General features: G+C 43.9%; 1 protein-coding gene across 6 annotated transcripts in view; it reads right to left on the bottom strand.

The window, feature by feature from the left end:
• The window catches only part of LRP1B (LDL receptor related protein 1B), a 2,031,260-nt gene that overhangs the window by 73,758 nt on the left and 1,940,132 nt on the right, over positions 1–17,370 (bottom strand). For all 6 annotated transcript variants that reach the window (XM_068245873.1, XM_068245875.1, XM_068245874.1 and 3 more), the window contains one exon: positions 2,985–3,146. In XM_068245873.1, the coding sequence (XP_068101974.1) occupies positions 2,985–3,146 (162 nt within the window). The remainder of the gene's footprint in view (positions 1–2,984; positions 3,147–17,370) is intronic.

Raw genomic sequence — 17,370 nt, 5'->3', positions numbered from 1 at the left:
GTGCATTTTAAAGGGCCAGTGTTAAAATTGTCTGTGCGCAAGTTTTTCTCTCTTTCTCAGCTATAATCATCCCAGGGCAAAGCTAGACTGAATGCTCAGTCAGGGATTTTATCAGAGCTGATAACAGGCAGACTAACCAGTGAAGAATGAAACAGAGAGCAGGGTAGGCATTTACTGTCATGTTCCCATTGATATATATGGTAAATTACATGAAGGTGCTTCATCTCCGGTTCTCTTTAAGTAATAGGTAGCTAGAGGTGTCCCAGACTTAAGGGAGATCTTTTCAGTAGAATGCAGAGACCCGGGTGATTAACCTCTCATTTACTCTTTGCTCGGGACTCAGCACAGGGAAGGAGGGAGGCACTGGGGGAGGGGAGTAAGCCACCTTTCCATCATCAGGCGCCTGTAGGCACGTGCCTACAGTGCCTTGTGATAAATCCAGCCCTGACAGCAAAGCTCATGCCTCTTACTACTATATTGTGCTGAATCCATACCATTGTGTAACCTGAACCATCACCAGACAATGCACAGACAAGAGGTCTCACAACATTTTATGTTTTATGTGTTACGGCTAGAACCTGAAGATGGCCACTTTGGGCTCTGGCTGGCCAAAACATGGGGCGGACTGCTGATGCAACCAATAGTAGAACACACTCTACTATCTTTTTTCCACAGGAATCTGAACTGCATCCTTGTTCCCACCCAGCTACAGGGCACAAGCCTCATCCAGGGCGGGATTTCTGGTGAGGTCTTGGGTGGATGCAGCCCAAAGGGGCACCTGGACATGAAAAAGGGGTTACTACAACTGAAATAGTTGGCTGCAAATGGAGAGCAACACATGAAAAAAGACGCTTATATCCAAGGAAGCTGTACATGAGAGAGAGGCTGCAGAACATACCGGTAGATATAACACATGGAAGGGGGCTGCACGTGAAATAAGAGGTTGGAAGGAGAGCCCCAACATACATGGCCTATGGGCGGAAACAGTATAAATCTGGCCTTGGCACTATCTGACTGCAATTACATGCAGCCAAATGGCAGCATTTGGTAACACCGCGTGTTATGTTTCACACATGGTGACGTTACCTGGTGGGCAAAAAAGTCTCATGTTGTCACATTTGAGAATGGCAACTCCTTTGCTAAGATGCAACATCACGGGGGGCATCTATCCACCACCTTCACCAAGCCCTACCAAGTGCCTGACCAGTGAATGGGCACAACTGACAGGCTGAATTCATTCCCTTTAGCTGCTTGTGGAAGAGAGGCTTGAGTGTATGTTTTCTTTTTAATTTTTTTTTTGGTATAAACTACTTTGTGAACTTCACAAGCATGTCTCTAATCCTGACGTTTTCTCCTCAGAATGGCGGGATGGAGATTGCCAGGGTCTATGGAAAGTATTATTAAAGGGAAGCTGATGTGAAAAGCATACAAAGGCTGACACTTTTATAACTTTAAAAGGAAATGCTAATTGGATGTCTACCTCATTTGCACACTATTCATGTGTCAGCGACTCAGGAACTAATTGAAAGTTTGGCATCCAGAACTCTTGTAGTCTGCACAAGTACTGGAAGTCAAAAACAGCAGGTGTCTTGCATTTGAAAGTTTCCCTGAAAATAAGACCTACACTCGAAAATAAGCCCTACCATGACTTTTCAAGGATGCTTAAAATAAAGGCCAAAAATAAGCCCTAGTTAAAGTTCATAAAAAAGTCAACTAAAGTAAACCTGAACTGAGAGGAATATGGAAGCTGCCATATTTATTTCCTTTAAAACAAGGGATGTTGAACTCTGGTCCTCGAAGGCTGATGTCTTCACACATTTTTGGCACAGCTCAAGTAAATTGATGAAACTAAATCAGGAAAGGTGTGGTTTATCAAGCAGAATACATTTCCATCATACACACTGGCATGGATATGGCCTTCGAGATTGGAGTTCAACATCTGTGTCTTCAACAATACAACAATCCTGCTAATCGCTTTGGCATCAGTAGTGTGTGAATCACGCACCTGACACAAACATGCAGTTACTCCAATCAGACTGCAGTCCAAAACATCTGATCTACATGCTTGTTTAAGGTCTATGGCTAAAAGGATTAAGGTAGCCATACATCTAGCGATGTATGGGCAGATTTGACCAGGAGACAAATCTCTCAAATCTAATTGAATATGATAAGAGAGAGATATGTCAGCTGCCCATACACCACAGGCATATTCCCGATCAATTTCAGCATGACATTTCTTGGGAATCGGCCTTGTGTGCCGCATCTGTCCATCTCGCCGCCCCGGCGCTGTCCTCTAATGAAAAATGTTCCCCTGTGCCCAGTGCAAGATATACATTACCTTTCCGCCGCCTCCGCTAGTCTCTGGGCACACTTTGCTCATCATACAAGCACGCCTGCTGGTTGCCTAGTGTAGTGGCCACGTGTATGACGCCTGACGTCACACGCATGCCCCTTACTAGGAAACCATGTGGGGAGCGTGTGTATGGCGAGTGAAATGCACCCGGAGCCTGCGGAGACAGTGGACGCGTGGGGCACCGGGGGGGGGGGGGGGGGGACATTTATTTCAACAATCATTGCGAAATTGCATGTTGTTACCGCCGTGCAGCAGATTGAGCAAGTCGGCCCAATATCTTGCAGCATAAGCGATCAGCTATGCAACCAATTTCGAGACCGAAATTGGTCGCATTGTTGGTTGGGCATGCACTCGGTGACACCGATTTTCATCCGATTAAATCATAATAATCAAATCGGATGGTCGATCGGCCACCACATTGCCTGATGTATGGCCACCTCTAGAGGCAGAGGATCAGCAGGACAGCCAGGTAATGTGCATTGGATGGAAATAAATATGACAGCCTCCATATCCCTCACACTTGTGAAATGGGAAGGGGCATACAAGGTGCACACTGATTTGAAGTTGTAGCCTTGAACACAGCACCTTAAAAGTCCAAAAATCGCTATGAACAAAAGTCTTCAGGACTTACGGTATTGGCATCTGTCCCCGGTATATTCATTCTGGCAGGTACACTGGGCTTGATTACCAGCCGACACACTGCACGTGCCTCCATTTTGACAAACATTTTCACAGACTCTTTTGCCACAGTTGGGTCCAGTGAATCCTAAAGCGCAAGTGCAGGTAGGTTTACCTGGAAAGAAGGAAAGTCAACATCACTCTATAATAATATACTTTCATTAATTTATACATCTAATTTAACATGGGTGCAACAATGGACTCTGTAGTAGACAGAGTTCTGGCCCCCAACGGTTAACTGTACACTGCTTGTTTCAACAATGCCTTCCAATTGGCTGTTACTCTAGATTAGTGCCATCCAACTGGTGGTCTGCATGCCACGCTCGGCCTGCCAGAGCAAAGAGTGCGGCCACTGCACTGCTTGCTCTGTCTATCCTCCTTTCACGGCTTCTGCCAGGCCCACCTCTTTTTTTGCCCTAAAGGCCAAGTTGCTGGCTCTGCTGCATGGTTCCATGATTTGCTTGGCACCATCCTTAAGGCCAGGGCTTGTTGCCTCAGTTCATCAGTATCAGCTTGGAATTAAGGAAGCCACATGGACCTATTGAGCCAGAATCTGGAGAGCTACATTGAGCCTGACACACAAGGTGCAGGGCGTTGCTAGGATCTTAAGAGATCTGGAGGCACTTTTTTGGGCACAAAAAATGTGTGTGGCCATGCACCAGAATGTGGGTGTAGTCATGAGTGGAGCCAAATTTACATGAACTTAACAGCTGTATAAGTAGGCCTGGCCAGCAAAATATTGGATGAAGCCTAGTAAAATTGCAGCATATCACTTAAAAAGACAGTGTCACTTAAACATAACTAGGCAGAGTTAGCTGGCTTCTGTGCTGGCTGGTCTGGCTTTCTGCTGGGTGAGCAGGCATGCTGCCAGGTTTTCTGGCAGTCCACCCATAGCATTCCTTGACCTTCTAGTGGACCCCTCACATGCTCTCACAGGCCTCCCATTGAGGCACTGCAGCATGCCCCCTTAAAAGAACCACAGCTCTCTGCATAAAGGCTCCACAACTCTATTGGGGTATGCTGGTAGTTGTGGTGCCTCTCTGAGAATCAGACACTAGGAGCCCTAGCATCTAATTCATCCTCAGACAGTATCGGGATAAGCTCGGAAGAGAAGATGTCTGCAGAATATGGAGACCAAGCAGCCGGAGGATAGTACTGCTGCCTGACTCTGCCTGGGGGACATCCAGGGCACCCCAGAATAGGTCTGGGGCCCGTGCCACTGATCTTTGGGGCTAGCAATGCCCCTGAGGTACCTGCTAATCCCTGAAATTATGCCACTAACTGTCCTCAAAGGAGTTTACGGTCTAATCCTTGCCATCATATCACTGTGTGTCTTCAGAGGAGCCAACATCTAAACATTCTATACCACTAATAGTACCAAAAGAACACAATTTTTGTAGCCTTAAAATTGGTTGTCTATGTCCATGAAGTTCAATAAGGGTATAAGAGGCGCCCTGGTGTAATAAAAGCATCTAAAAACAGTTTAAAAATAGGAAATAAATTTGAGGTGGCTTACCTCAGTGACGAAAAAATCTTTGTATTTTACAAAGGTTTTTATTAGTAGCACAGGCAACGCGTTTCGCGGGTCAGAGCCCGCTTCCTCAGGCCAATAACCGTGCCAAACTAAATGACAGATTCAGCAAAGGGAGCCTCTCTCAGAGCCCGCTTCCTCAGGCCAATAACAGTGCCAAACTAAATGACAGATTCAGCAAAGGGAGAGGCTCCCTTTGCTGAATCTGTCATTTAGTTTGGCACTGTTATTGGCCTGAAGAAGCGGGCTCTGACCCGCGAAACGCGTTGCCTGTGCTACTAATAAAAACCTTTGTAAAATACAAGATTTTTTCGTCACTGAGGTAAGCCACCTCAAATTTATTTCCCGTTTTTAAACTGTTTTTAGATGCTTTTATTACACCAGGGCGCCTCTTATACCCTTATTGTGCAATCATACCCCCTTACCTCACCCGTCTGAGGGGTGGGTACAGACCACACGTGGCTTCGACCACGGCGGATATCTGTCCCCTTTCTTTTACCAAGGAGAGCGACCGCATCCAGGTCCCTAGGGACCACCCCGAGTGGAGTCGGGTTTGTTGTCTCCACCTGCTTCCTGTGGTCGGTTGCCCCTCTGCAACCCACCTTTGTGAGTAGTGTCTTACTTTTATTACGTTCAATTGTTTTTGACATACTACACCATTGGGCTCCCACTTTTGTCTCCTGTATCTTTTCACTAGAGGGTGTTTTTGACACCCACATCCCACTATGTCCATGAAGTTGGACAACACTGCTCTAGCTCAGAGTTTCTCAACTCATGGACCTTTTTATTAACATTCCTGGCGGTATGATTATTTCTGGCTTTTAGTGTCTAAAAGCAGTGGATTTATTTTTTTTGCATGCTTTTAGACCCTAAAACCAGGAAAAAATCATCGTGCTAGAGAGCCTGGAGCAGTCCCTGCACTTACTCACCTCCAGTCCCTGGGATCCAGCGCTGCAGTTCTTCCTCTGTCTTCCGGGTGGAGCTGTAACCCTGTCGTGACATCGCCCGCTGTCGTCATGACTACAGAAGGAGATCTCACCAGAGTGATGCAGAGCCTCCGAGGACAGGAAGGAGAATGGCTGCCGGCGTCTGGATGCCAGGGGAAGTGTGCTTAAGGTGCGTCCACTGCGCTTAAGGCTCTGCACAGTCCTGCCTGCGGCTAACACTAGTCAGGCTCGGAATTACGGCTCTTGGCTTCTTTTTTCCACCCCGAGCCTGACTCGGTTACCGCCAGGGAGGTTAATGACTGTGTTGGCCAAATACACCCTATTGCTGGTAACATCATTTCTAGTACTCCTCCATGCATATATTTTTGTTGGGAGTACTCCACAATGGGAAATGCATGCATTTCAAACATTTTTTGATGCTTTAATTTAAATGCTAATACTTATTTAGATTTATTCATATATAATTTATCATTTTTTTATGTCAAAACTTACCATAGTAGATTGATTATGACAATCTTAAGTACCCCTGAGGCCTACTAAAGTACACCCCTGTGTGCACACACCATGCTTTGAGAACCTAGGCTTTAGATGATCCTAATGCACTGTATAATTATCTAAGGAGAAACAAACTTCTCTGATTGGCTAGTCATAATCATAAGATCATGTCTGAATTCTGCTTCCTGTTTTAGCTTACTCAGGATGTAGAGGTCAGTCATGATCACATGATCTTGAGTAGAAAATAAGTTAATCAATCAATTTGATAACCCTTCTCTGCTGCCAACAGCATGCGTTGACCTAGAAGAATCTAGCCGTTTGTACTAAACTAAAAAAAATTACTGCTTTTTTCAGATTAACCTGAATGTGTCCAAACAGTCAAGCCCACAGCACAAAATACAAAAAGTAGTAGCAGAAAATGATTAGCAGGTTGGTAGGCGGCAGTTCATTACAGATTAGTGTCACATACAGAAATTAGCTTGTAGATCTTAAGAAACATGCATATTATGAGTCATAAGAAGTCTTTGAACTTTTAATAATGTATGTAATTGCCAACTCATTTTCAAAATCCATTTATTAAAAAAAGATCTCTGAAGTTCTCTTCCTGTGGTAGGAAACATGAAAAGGAAACCCATGGGATTCTGGGAGTTGGTGGAGGGATTTGCAGGAGTGAAGAAGAATCTACACCATACATAATCGGAGCTGATCCAGATTGCTCGTGACAGGTGTCAGTACGAATAGATAAGGAGTTGGACAGCACATCTAAGGGTGTCAAATATCATTGCACTTCTCAGCTGACGTACATGAAGAAGCTCCGTGTGGCCAAGCTGCTGTACTGCAGGTCTTCACCAGATGTCGGAACTGATTACAAGCTTATTCTCACACCTTACTAATGACGACTGCAGTTTACAGCCAAGGATCATATTCTGATGATGACTGCACAGCCCTACTGACTGTGAGGATGTGTCTTTGCGACCTGATTTTGGAAAATATCAAGCAACAAAAGTCTTATCGCTGGTTAGTACCTACTGTATACCATTGTGGCCACATCGTAAGCATCTGTATAATTACTGACACCATTAAATGCACCCCCTCCCCCATCCCACCACTGTTCCTCTACATGCGTCTCCGCTGGAGATGTTCGCACATTTCAAGGAAAAAAGGGTCCTAGGGACTCGTAGAGAAGGTCAAAGGGTAAACCCTACCCTGAGACGGGGGGTATTAAATGCACAAGCAGGATGAAAGGGTGCCAAAGGATATTAAAATGAATTAAAATCTATAAAATAAATAAGGTTTGAGGTGGCTTACCTCAATGACGACAAATTCATACATAAATTAATAATCTTCAATAGCACTGGCAACGCATTTTATGGGTCTCCGCCCGCCTTTAAAGAGACTCTGAAGCCTCCTAAATTACCTCTTTTTAGGTAGTCTTCTTAAGCATTCATGGCTTAGCTGAAATGCCGCTATCCCGTGGCAAAACGAGGCTTTAATCACCCCCAAATACCGGGGCAAAAATCCACGACTTTCAAAGTCATGGATTTTGCTGCCCAGGGAGGCAGAGCTTTGACTTGCAGCTCTTCCTCCATTTGCGTCAAACTCCCACAGATCTCCACCTCCTCCCGCACTCTCAGTGAAAGAAGACTGAGAGGGGCGGGAGGAGGTGGAAATCTGAGGGAGATTGACGCGAATGGAGGAATAGCTACAGCTCAAAGCTCTGCCTCCAACAGGAAGAAGCCCCGCAATTTGCCCCGGGGATTTCAGGGTGATTAAAGCCACGTTTTGCCGTGGTATAGCGGCATTTCAGCTAAGTCATTAATGCTTAAGAAGACTGCCTAAAAAAAGTGGCCTTTTAGGAGGCTTCAGACTCTCTTTAGGGCTCGTTTCCACTGTTGCGATGCGGAATCGCCTGGATTCCACCGCTGATAAAATAGCATGCGGATGCGAAGCCCCATGCGTTTTTTGCCGCGAATTCGCATGCGAATTCGCATAGGTGAGGGTATATGCGATTTTAACCATGTCACTGCCTGTGTGAATTTACATCGTACCTATGCGAATTCGCATTGGTACGATGCGCATGGGGAAAACGCATGCGATTTCCCTATTAAATACATTGCATGCGATTCGCATGCATTCCACTCTCAGGCGAAATCGTTGGCTCTTTTGTGCATTTTTGCACCGCTGAAAAAAACGCACATCACCAACGCAACAGTGGAAACAGGCCCATCCACTTGCATACCATGTGCGAATCCGCATGCGTTGGACGCATGCGGATTCACGATAGTGGAAACGAGCCCTCAAAGAGACACTGAAGCGAAAAAAAAATGATGATTTTATGATTTGTATGTGTAGTACAGCTAAGAAATAAAACATTAAGATCAGATACATCAGTCTAATTGTTTCCAGTACAGGAAGAGTTAAGAAACTCCAGTTGTTATCTCTATGCAAAAAAGCTATTAAGCTCTATGACTTTCAAAGTCGTGGAGAGGGCTGTTATCTGACTTTTATTATCTCAAGTGTTATTTAACTATTTACTTTTTCTCTGCCAGAGGAGAGGTCATTAGTTCACAGACTGCTCTGAAAGAATCATTTTGAATGCTGAGTGTTGTGTAATCTGCACATATCATAGAATGATGCAATGTTAGAAAAAACACTATATACCTGAAAATAAAAATATCAGAATATTTTCTTTGCTGCTAAACGTCTTGTAATTATTCATAGTACACAACCAATTCAGTATATCATATATTTTTTTCGCTTCAGTGTCTCTTTAAGGCACTCTATTTCTGGTTCTGAACATAGCGTGGCACTTGATTTGATATTTTAGTCACTTCAGAACCAGAGCAATTTTCACCACTTATTTGCTTCTCATTAACTTGCATAGACAAATATTTACGCCCCTGGAGCAGTAATGTTATAGTATTGGACTGTAGTATATAAAAAAGCAAAATTGTAATCAGCGTATAGGGCAATTTGAATACAACGTTCACCCACTAGATGGCAGAATAGATAGCACAGGACTTGTTATATCCATTTTGGTTTAGCCCAAAGTCATGTGATCGGAAGATCACATGACCGCATAGGCTGAGAAGCAAAGATGGGAGAACTTGTCCCCAGTGCCGCAGAACGGCTTTATGCTTCAAGATAATTCCGGTGTGGTGCCAAAAAGTTTAATATGCTTTGATGGTCACAGCAGATTCTAGGTTTTGAAGTCACGTCTGTTACAAACCTGTGTCAGAAAGGGGCCTAGTAACCCCCCCAAGTGAAGTAAAAACATGCAACAATATAAGTGATTGTTATTTCTTTTTTTCTTTGCATTTACTTTTACATTTACTAAGCAAATCAAATGCAGAGGCAGCACACATTCCCACTTTCTGTGACCAGATTCAGAAGCCAACAATGTTTCAATCTAGCAATCTTTACAAGAGATAAAATAAAAGCACACCATCAGCCAAGTGGTATTATAACTCATTTATGTTTGTGAAAGCTTTTCACTTAATAGGCGTATTTTCTGCAGGTTCCCTAAAGGTTGCCATAATCATACAGTAAGGGAGTGTCAGAGTGAGGAATACTTTTTTATGGCCTTTGAATACTCTGTGGAGACCAGTGCTGGGCCGAAATTACGCATTAGCGTAATTACGCATCGTAATTCACTACAAATGCACCGTAAGCGTTACGTGTAAGGTTACGGTATTACGCGTAATTAATTACGCGTAGACCATAGGGTTACGTTTTACGCGTAACAAATTACGCGTAAGACAGTAAACTCCCATTGAAATTACACAGTCTGCCGTAATCGCGTAATATTACGCTCCCGTATAATATAAAAAAGCCGCCGACTTTAAGGGTTAATAGCAAAGCCCCCTTAAGTGCTAAGAGCCTCAAATTTGGAGAATATATTAAGGAGATCAGAAGGAATAAGAGGAAATTTTTTTTTTTCAAAAAGACCTTATAGTTTTTGAGAAAATCGATGTTAAAGTTTCAAAGGAAAAATATATACATTTAAAAACCCGCCGACTTTAACGGTTAATAGCAAAGCCTGCTTAAAATTTAGGAACACCAAATTCACAGGGTATATTAAGGGGATCAGTGGGAATAAGAGGAAAATTTTTTTTTTCAAAAAGACCTTATAGTTTTTGAGAAAATCGATTTTTAAGTTTCAAGGGCGAAAATGTCTTTTAAATGCGGAAAATGTCAGTTTTTTTTGCACAGGTAACAATAGTGTTTTATTTTCATAGATTCCCCCAAGTGGGAAGAGTTTTACTTACTTCGTTCTGAGTGTGGGAAATATAAAAAAAAAACGACGTGGGGTCCCCCCTCCCAGACCTCTTTAACCCCTTGTCCCCCATGCAGACTGGGATAGCCAGAATGCGGAGCACCGGCCGCGTGGGGCTCCGCACCCTGACTATACCAGCCCGCATGGTCCATGGATTGGGGGGTCTCGGAAGGGGAGGGGCAGCCAAGCTTTCCCCTCCCCCTCCGAGCCCTTGTCCAATCCAAGGACAAGGGGCTCTTCTCCACCTCCGATGGGCGGTGGAGGTGGAGGCCGCGATTTCCTGGGGAGGGGTTCATGGTGGCATCTGGGAGTCCCCTTTAAAAAGGGGTCCCCCAGATGCCCACCCCCCTCCCAGGAGAAATGAGTATAGAGGTACTTGTAGTACCCCTTACCCATTTCCTTTAAGAGTTAAAAGTAAATAAACACACAAACACATAGAAAAAGTATTTTAATTGAACAAAAAACATAACCACGAAAAAAGTCCTTTAATATTCTTAATTAACCATTAATACTTACCTGTCCCTTTAAAAGCCAGTTCCCACGCAATATCCTCGGAAATATACTAATCAGTTACAATGTAACAAAGTTATTACAATGTAACAACTTTGTTACATTGTAACTACGCCGCACCCGACGTCACTCACCGCCGCCGCCGCCACCACGTCTGCGCTGCACGGACCGACAGAGCTCTGAGCTATATGATTTGAAGGAACCCCATTGGTCTGCTAAGGACCAATGGGGCTCCTTGGAGCCCAAATACAAAGATGCTTTCGAGAGCTCTGAGCTAATATAGCTCAGAGCTCTGTCGGGTGAAGGGACGCTAAGTCCCCGCCGGCTCCGCTGCCCTCCCCGCCTCTCCCACATGTCACCTATATACATGCTGGCACCCATGGGTGCCAGCATGTATATGAGTGACAGGTGTGGGCGGAGTGGACGGCGGGAGCCGGCGGGGACTAGCGTGTATGCGGTGGCCGGCGGGTGAGCGGCGAGTGACGTCGGGTGCGGTGGTGTTACAAAGTAACAAAGTTGTTACATTGTAATAACTTTGTTACATTGTAACTGATTAGTATATTTCCGAGGATATTGCGTGGGAACTGGCTTTTAAAGGGACAGGTAAGTATTATTGGTTAATTAAGAATATTAAAGGACTTTTTTCGTGGTTATGTTTTTTGTTCAATTAAAATACTTTTTCTATGTGTTTGTGTGTTTATTTACTTTTAACTCTTAAAGGAAATGTGTAAGGGGTACTACAAGTACCTCTATACTCATTTCTCCTGGGAGGGGGGTGGGCATCTGGGGGACCCCTTTTTAAAGGGGACTCCCAGATGCCACCATGAACCCCTCCCCAGGAAATCGCGGCCTCCACCTCCACCGCCCATCGGAGGTGGAGAAGAGCCCCTTGTCCTTGGATTGGACAAGGGCTCGGAGGGGGAGGGGAAAGCTTGGCTGCCCCTCCCCTTCCGAGACCCCCCAATCCATGGACCATGCGGGCTGGTATAGTCAGGGTGCGGAGCCCCACGCGGCCGGTGCTCCGCATTCTGGCTATCCCAGTCTGCATGGGGGACAAGGGGTTAAAAAGGTCTGGGAGGGGGGACCCCACGTCATTTTTTTTTATATTTCCCACACTCAGAACGAAGTAAGTAAAACTCTTCCCACTTGGGGGAATCTATGAAAATAAAACACTATTGTTACCTGTGCAAAAAAAACTGACATTTTCCGCATTTAAAAGACATTTTCGCCCTTGAAACTTAAAAATCGATTTTCTCAAAAACTATAAGGTCTTTTTGAAAAAAAATTTTTTCCTCTTATTCCCACTGATCCCCTTAATATACCCTGTGAATTTGGTGTTCCTAAATTTTAAGCAGGCTTTGCTATTAACCGTTAAAGTCGGCGGGTTTTTAAATGTATATATTTTTCCTTTGAAATTTTAACATCGATTTTCTCAAAAACTATAAGGTCTTTTTGAAAAAATTTTTTTTCCTCTTATTCCTTCTGATCTCCTTAATATATTCTCCAAATTTGAGGCTCTTAGCACTTAAGGGGGCTTTGCTATTAACCCTTAAAGTCGGCGGCTACCTAACATTGATCCATGCGTCAACTTTTCCGCTTGGCAGCATGACCTTACGCATTAATTGCTAGTAGGATTTTACGCGTAAACCTATAACGTAATAACCTGAATTACGGAATACTTACGCGTAATTGCGTAAGTGCTATGCGTAATTATAGACATGTACCGAAACTGACTGTCTATGCCGTAAGCGTAATTTCGTAATGCGTAATAGCGTAAAATTACGCGTAATGATCCGTAAGCGTAGCTTTCTCCATTACGACCAGCACTGGTGGAGACAATACAGACTGGAGAACAAGGAACCTTACAGAGAAGGGAGGATGCGTCTATTGCATTTTGTTCCGCTGTGCACAGATTCATTTACTGGGATTTACTTTTGTATAGCTGTACTTATCCTTTAATACACTTTGGTTCTCATAGTTCAAGCCTGTATGGAGCGGTAACTGCTTCCCCAACCATCCAAACACAATCTACCTTATTCTGCAGGGATCTGCTGCACATAAAGGCCCGCAATAATATTTCTTTACATTTAATTTGGTCTTTTTTTTCTTTTTACACAAATTACTGTGTGCTTGTTGTAGCAAAACATCCCACTTTATGAGATTCCGGGGCTGAATGGAGGGAAGTAGAAGTTCTCTAAGCGCTGAATAATACTCTGTGACCTTTTCACAATTATATTAACGGAGGAAGAAGGAGGGGGGAAAAACGGTTCTGAGTCTAAACCGTAATGACAGATTTTCAAGCGCTGCATATTTCGTTATCTGGGTCACCAGCCACTCAACTAGCTGTAAAATGTAATAGACACCAATTGTTGCAGCACAGCTAGGTAAGGATGGACATTTTCAAGACGCAAACTCTCTACGAAGATGAAATGGAGAGAATCTCCCCAATTGCAATTCACGTGACGCTACTGAAGCTGCTGTTTAGGCACAGATATTATTGACATGGCATTAACAGAACACTATTTTCGAATAAGAATGCAGAATTGTTTAGTAACTATATATATATATATATATATATATATATATATATATACATACATACACAGTGGGATGCGAAAGTTTGGGAAACCTTGTTAATTGTCATTGTAAGGAGAACAGAGGCACCAACAGAATAAGATATATCTAAAAACTTGAAAATTCCTCGGGAGGCGGTGATTGACTCATCTACCCGAAGCAGACATGATGCTGTATGTTGGGAGTATTTAACCTTCCTGGCGGTAACCCCGTACCCCAACGTAGTTCGGGGTAAGCCGCACAGGAGGTTTTCTCAGGCCCTGCTGGGCCGATTTACTTAATTTTTTTTTTTTGCTGGACGCAGCTAGCACTTTGCTAGCTGCGTCAGCACACCAATCGCCGCCGCCCCGCGCTCGATCGCCGCTATCCATCACAGCACGCGGCCCCTCCCCCAGACCCCGTGCGCTGCCTGGCCAATCAGTGCCAGGCAGCGCCGAGGGGTGGATCGGGACTCCCAATGACGTCACGACGTCGCCGACGTCGGTGACGTCATCCCGCCCCGTTGCCATGGCGACGGGGGAAGCCCTCCAGGAAATCCCGTTCTTTGAAGGGGATTTTTCTGATGGAAGCGGGAAGGGGATGCGGCTATGATGTAGCGAGCCCTGGGCTCGCTACATGATTTAAAAAAAAAAAAAAAAACTGCTGCGCTGCCTCCTGGCGGAATTTTTTATACCGCCAGGAGGGATAAATAAGTTTGTTCGTACTAAAACCGACAGTATCATGTCTGCTTCGTGGAGATGAGTCCACCACCGCCTCCCGAGGAATTATAAAGTTTTTAGATATATTTTATTCTGCTGACGCCTCGGTTTTCCTTACAATATCAGCATCAACCCCTGGTGGAGGGGTTGAATTCCCTTTTTTCTTCTAATCTACAGAGAGCGACATCTTAATCCTGAGTGAGGACAGGCCTAATCTCCTCACCTGCCTACACAGTGGTTGCCTAATTGGTAACCCCGACTTGTGAGTATATCTATCATATACTTTTCCATTTACCCATCACTCAACTTACTACACTATATTGGGCTCTCAGTGTCCCTTCTTTTTCTTTTGTTAATTGTCATGATTTTCCTGTATAAATCGTTGGTTGTTACGATAAAAAATGTCAGTTAAATATATCATATAGGAGACACACTCAGTGATATTTGAGAAGTGAAATGAAATTTATTGGATTTACAGAAAGTGTGCAATAATTGTTTAAAAAAAAAATAGGCAGGTGCATAAATTTTGGCACTGTTGTCATTTTATTGATTCCAAAACCTCTAGAACGAATTATTGAAACTCAAATTGGCTTGGTAAGCTCAGTGATCATTGACCTACATACACAGGTGAATAGAATTATGAGAAAGAGTATTTAAAGGTGTCACTTGTAAGTTTCCCTCCTCTTTTAATTTTCTCTGAAGAGTAACAATATGGGGGTCTCAAAACAACTCATAAATGACCTGAAAACAAAGATTGTTCACCATCATGGATTAGGGGAAGGATACAGAAAGCTGTCTCAGAGATTTCAGCTGTCTGTTTCCACAGTTAGGAACATATTGAGGAAATAGAAGACCACATGCTCACTTTAAGTTAAGGCTCAAAGTGGCAGACCAAGAAAAATCTCGGATAAACAGAAGCAATGAATGGTGAGAACAGTCAGAGTCAACCCACAGACCAGCACCAAAGACCTACAACATCATCTTTCTGCAGATGGAGTCACTGTGCATCGTTCAACCATTCGGCGCACTTCACACAAGGAGATGCTGTATGCCAGAGTGATGCAGAGGAAGCCTATTCTCCGCCCACAGCACAAACAGAGCTGCTTGAGGTATGCTAAAGCACATTTGGAAAAGCCAGCTTCATTTTAGAATAAGGTGCTGTGGACCGATGAAACTAAAATTGAGTTATTTTGGCATAACAAGGGGCATTATGCATGGAGGAAAAACATACCTGCTCATTACTGATGAAATCTTATTAATTTGGTTTGCTCAAGAACTTTCTCGACTAAATCTAAAGTTTTAATTACGTCCCTTAGATGTGTGCTTTTAATTAACTGATGACAGTACCTGCTACCTACAGTAAAATATGGTGGTGGTTCCATCATGCTGTGGGGCTGGGTGGCCAGTGCAGGGACTGGGAATCTTTTCAAAGTTGAGGGATGCATAGATTCCACTCAGTATCAGCAGATTCTGGAGACCAATGTCCAGGAATCAGTGACAAAGCTGAAGCTGCGCTGGGGCTGAATCTCCCAACAAGACAACAACCCTAAACATTGCTCAAAATCCACCAAAGCATGCATTCAGAGGAACAAGTACAACGTTTCTGGAATGGCCATCTAAGTCCCCAGACCGGAATATAATAAAAAATCTGTGGAGTGAGTTATAGCGAGCTGTCCATGCTCGGAAGCCATCAAACCTGAATGAACTAGAGATGTTTTGTAAAGAGGAATGGGCCAAAATACCTTCATCCAGAATCCAGACTCTCATTAGAACCTACAGGAAGCGTTTAGAGGCTGTAATTTCTGCAAAAGGAGGATCTACTAAATATTGATTTCATTTTTTTTTGTGGTGCTCAAATTTATGCACCTGTCTAATTTTATTTAAACAATTATTGCACATTTTCTGTAAATCCAATAAACTTAATTTCACGTCTCAAATATCACTGTGTGTCTCCTATATGATATATTTAACTGACATTTTTTATCGTAACAACCAACTATTTATACAGAAAAATCATGACAATTAAAGGGACACTGTAGGGGGGTCAGGGGAAAATGAGTTGAAGTTACCTGGGGCTTCTAATGGTCCCCCGCAGGCATCCTGTGACCACGCAGCCACTCCCCAATGCTTCCGCCCCGCCTCTGGTTCACTTCTGGAATTTCAGACTTTAAAGTCTGAAAACCACTGCGCCTGCATTGCCGTGTCCTCACTCCCGCTGATGGCACCAGGAGCATACTGTGCAGGCCCAGTATGGTCTGTGCCTGCGCCGTGCACTCCTGATGACATCAGGGGAAGCGTGGACACGGCAACGCAGGCGCAGTGGTTTTCAGACTTTAAAGTCTGAAATTCCAGAAGTGAACCGGAGGTGGGGCCGGAGCATCGGTGAGTGGATGCGCGGTCACAGGGTGCCTGCGGGGGACCATTAGAAGCCCCGGGTAACTTCAACTCATTTTCCCCTGACCCCACTACAGTATCCCTTTAACAAGGTTGCCCAAACTTTCGCATAATTTATGAAAAAATAAAACACAAAATACCTGAAAAAAAGTAAAATTCTTAGATCATTTGCAACTAGCAGCTGCTTTTTCACTCCCAGAAGGTGTAAATTGCTGATCAGCGTGATAGCCCCATAGAACTACCATTGCTTCTGCAAAGCGACACATTTTTGAGAAGCAAGGCCAAGTGTTAAAGGACCTTAATACCCCAAAAAGGATCTAAAAGAGGACACTACACCTTGCTGAACAATCTGCTGTACTGCAATTACGATTTGAGGTTTTTTTTTTGTAAGAATCTGGGGAAATAAACTTTAATACACTTACCGGGCCTCCCGAGGTTCATTCCTGCTGGCTTCTGGTGCATAGCCCTGCCCCCTAGCACAAGAGGTCATAGGTGCTTCTCCATATACAATCAGAAGTGCGGATGACCTCTTGTGCTGCGGACAGTGCTAAAAGCCAGGAGCCAGACATTGGGAGATGCAGCAATTATATTAAACAAAGTCATTGCAAGCAGTTACAAAGAAATTTTGCATTGCTCCTATTTTTTTTTTTACATGCACAATCGCTCCAAAAATGCTGCAGGACACACAATTGCAATTTGGGTTAACCTGCCATCACTTTCTTCAGCAAAGTGCTTTTTGGAAAAACTGGCCATCACTCAAGTGGGTCCCTATCCTTATAGGGTCAAGCCAGGGCTGGATTTCTGGGAAGGAGTTTAGCCATGATTACATGTAGAATTTGTGATCATGCTACAATCACCAAAATTGCATGGACTATAAAGGTGATCAGTGGCTACAACTTAATTTTTTTTTTCTT

This window comes from Hyperolius riggenbachi, chromosome 7, assembly GCF_040937935.1.
Source record: "Hyperolius riggenbachi isolate aHypRig1 chromosome 7, aHypRig1.pri, whole genome shotgun sequence".
NCBI classification, from domain to species: Eukaryota; Metazoa; Chordata; class Amphibia; order Anura; family Hyperoliidae; genus Hyperolius; species Hyperolius riggenbachi.
The sequence above is the reverse complement of the archived record's forward strand: the minus strand, read 5'-3'. Positions and strand labels throughout refer to the sequence as shown.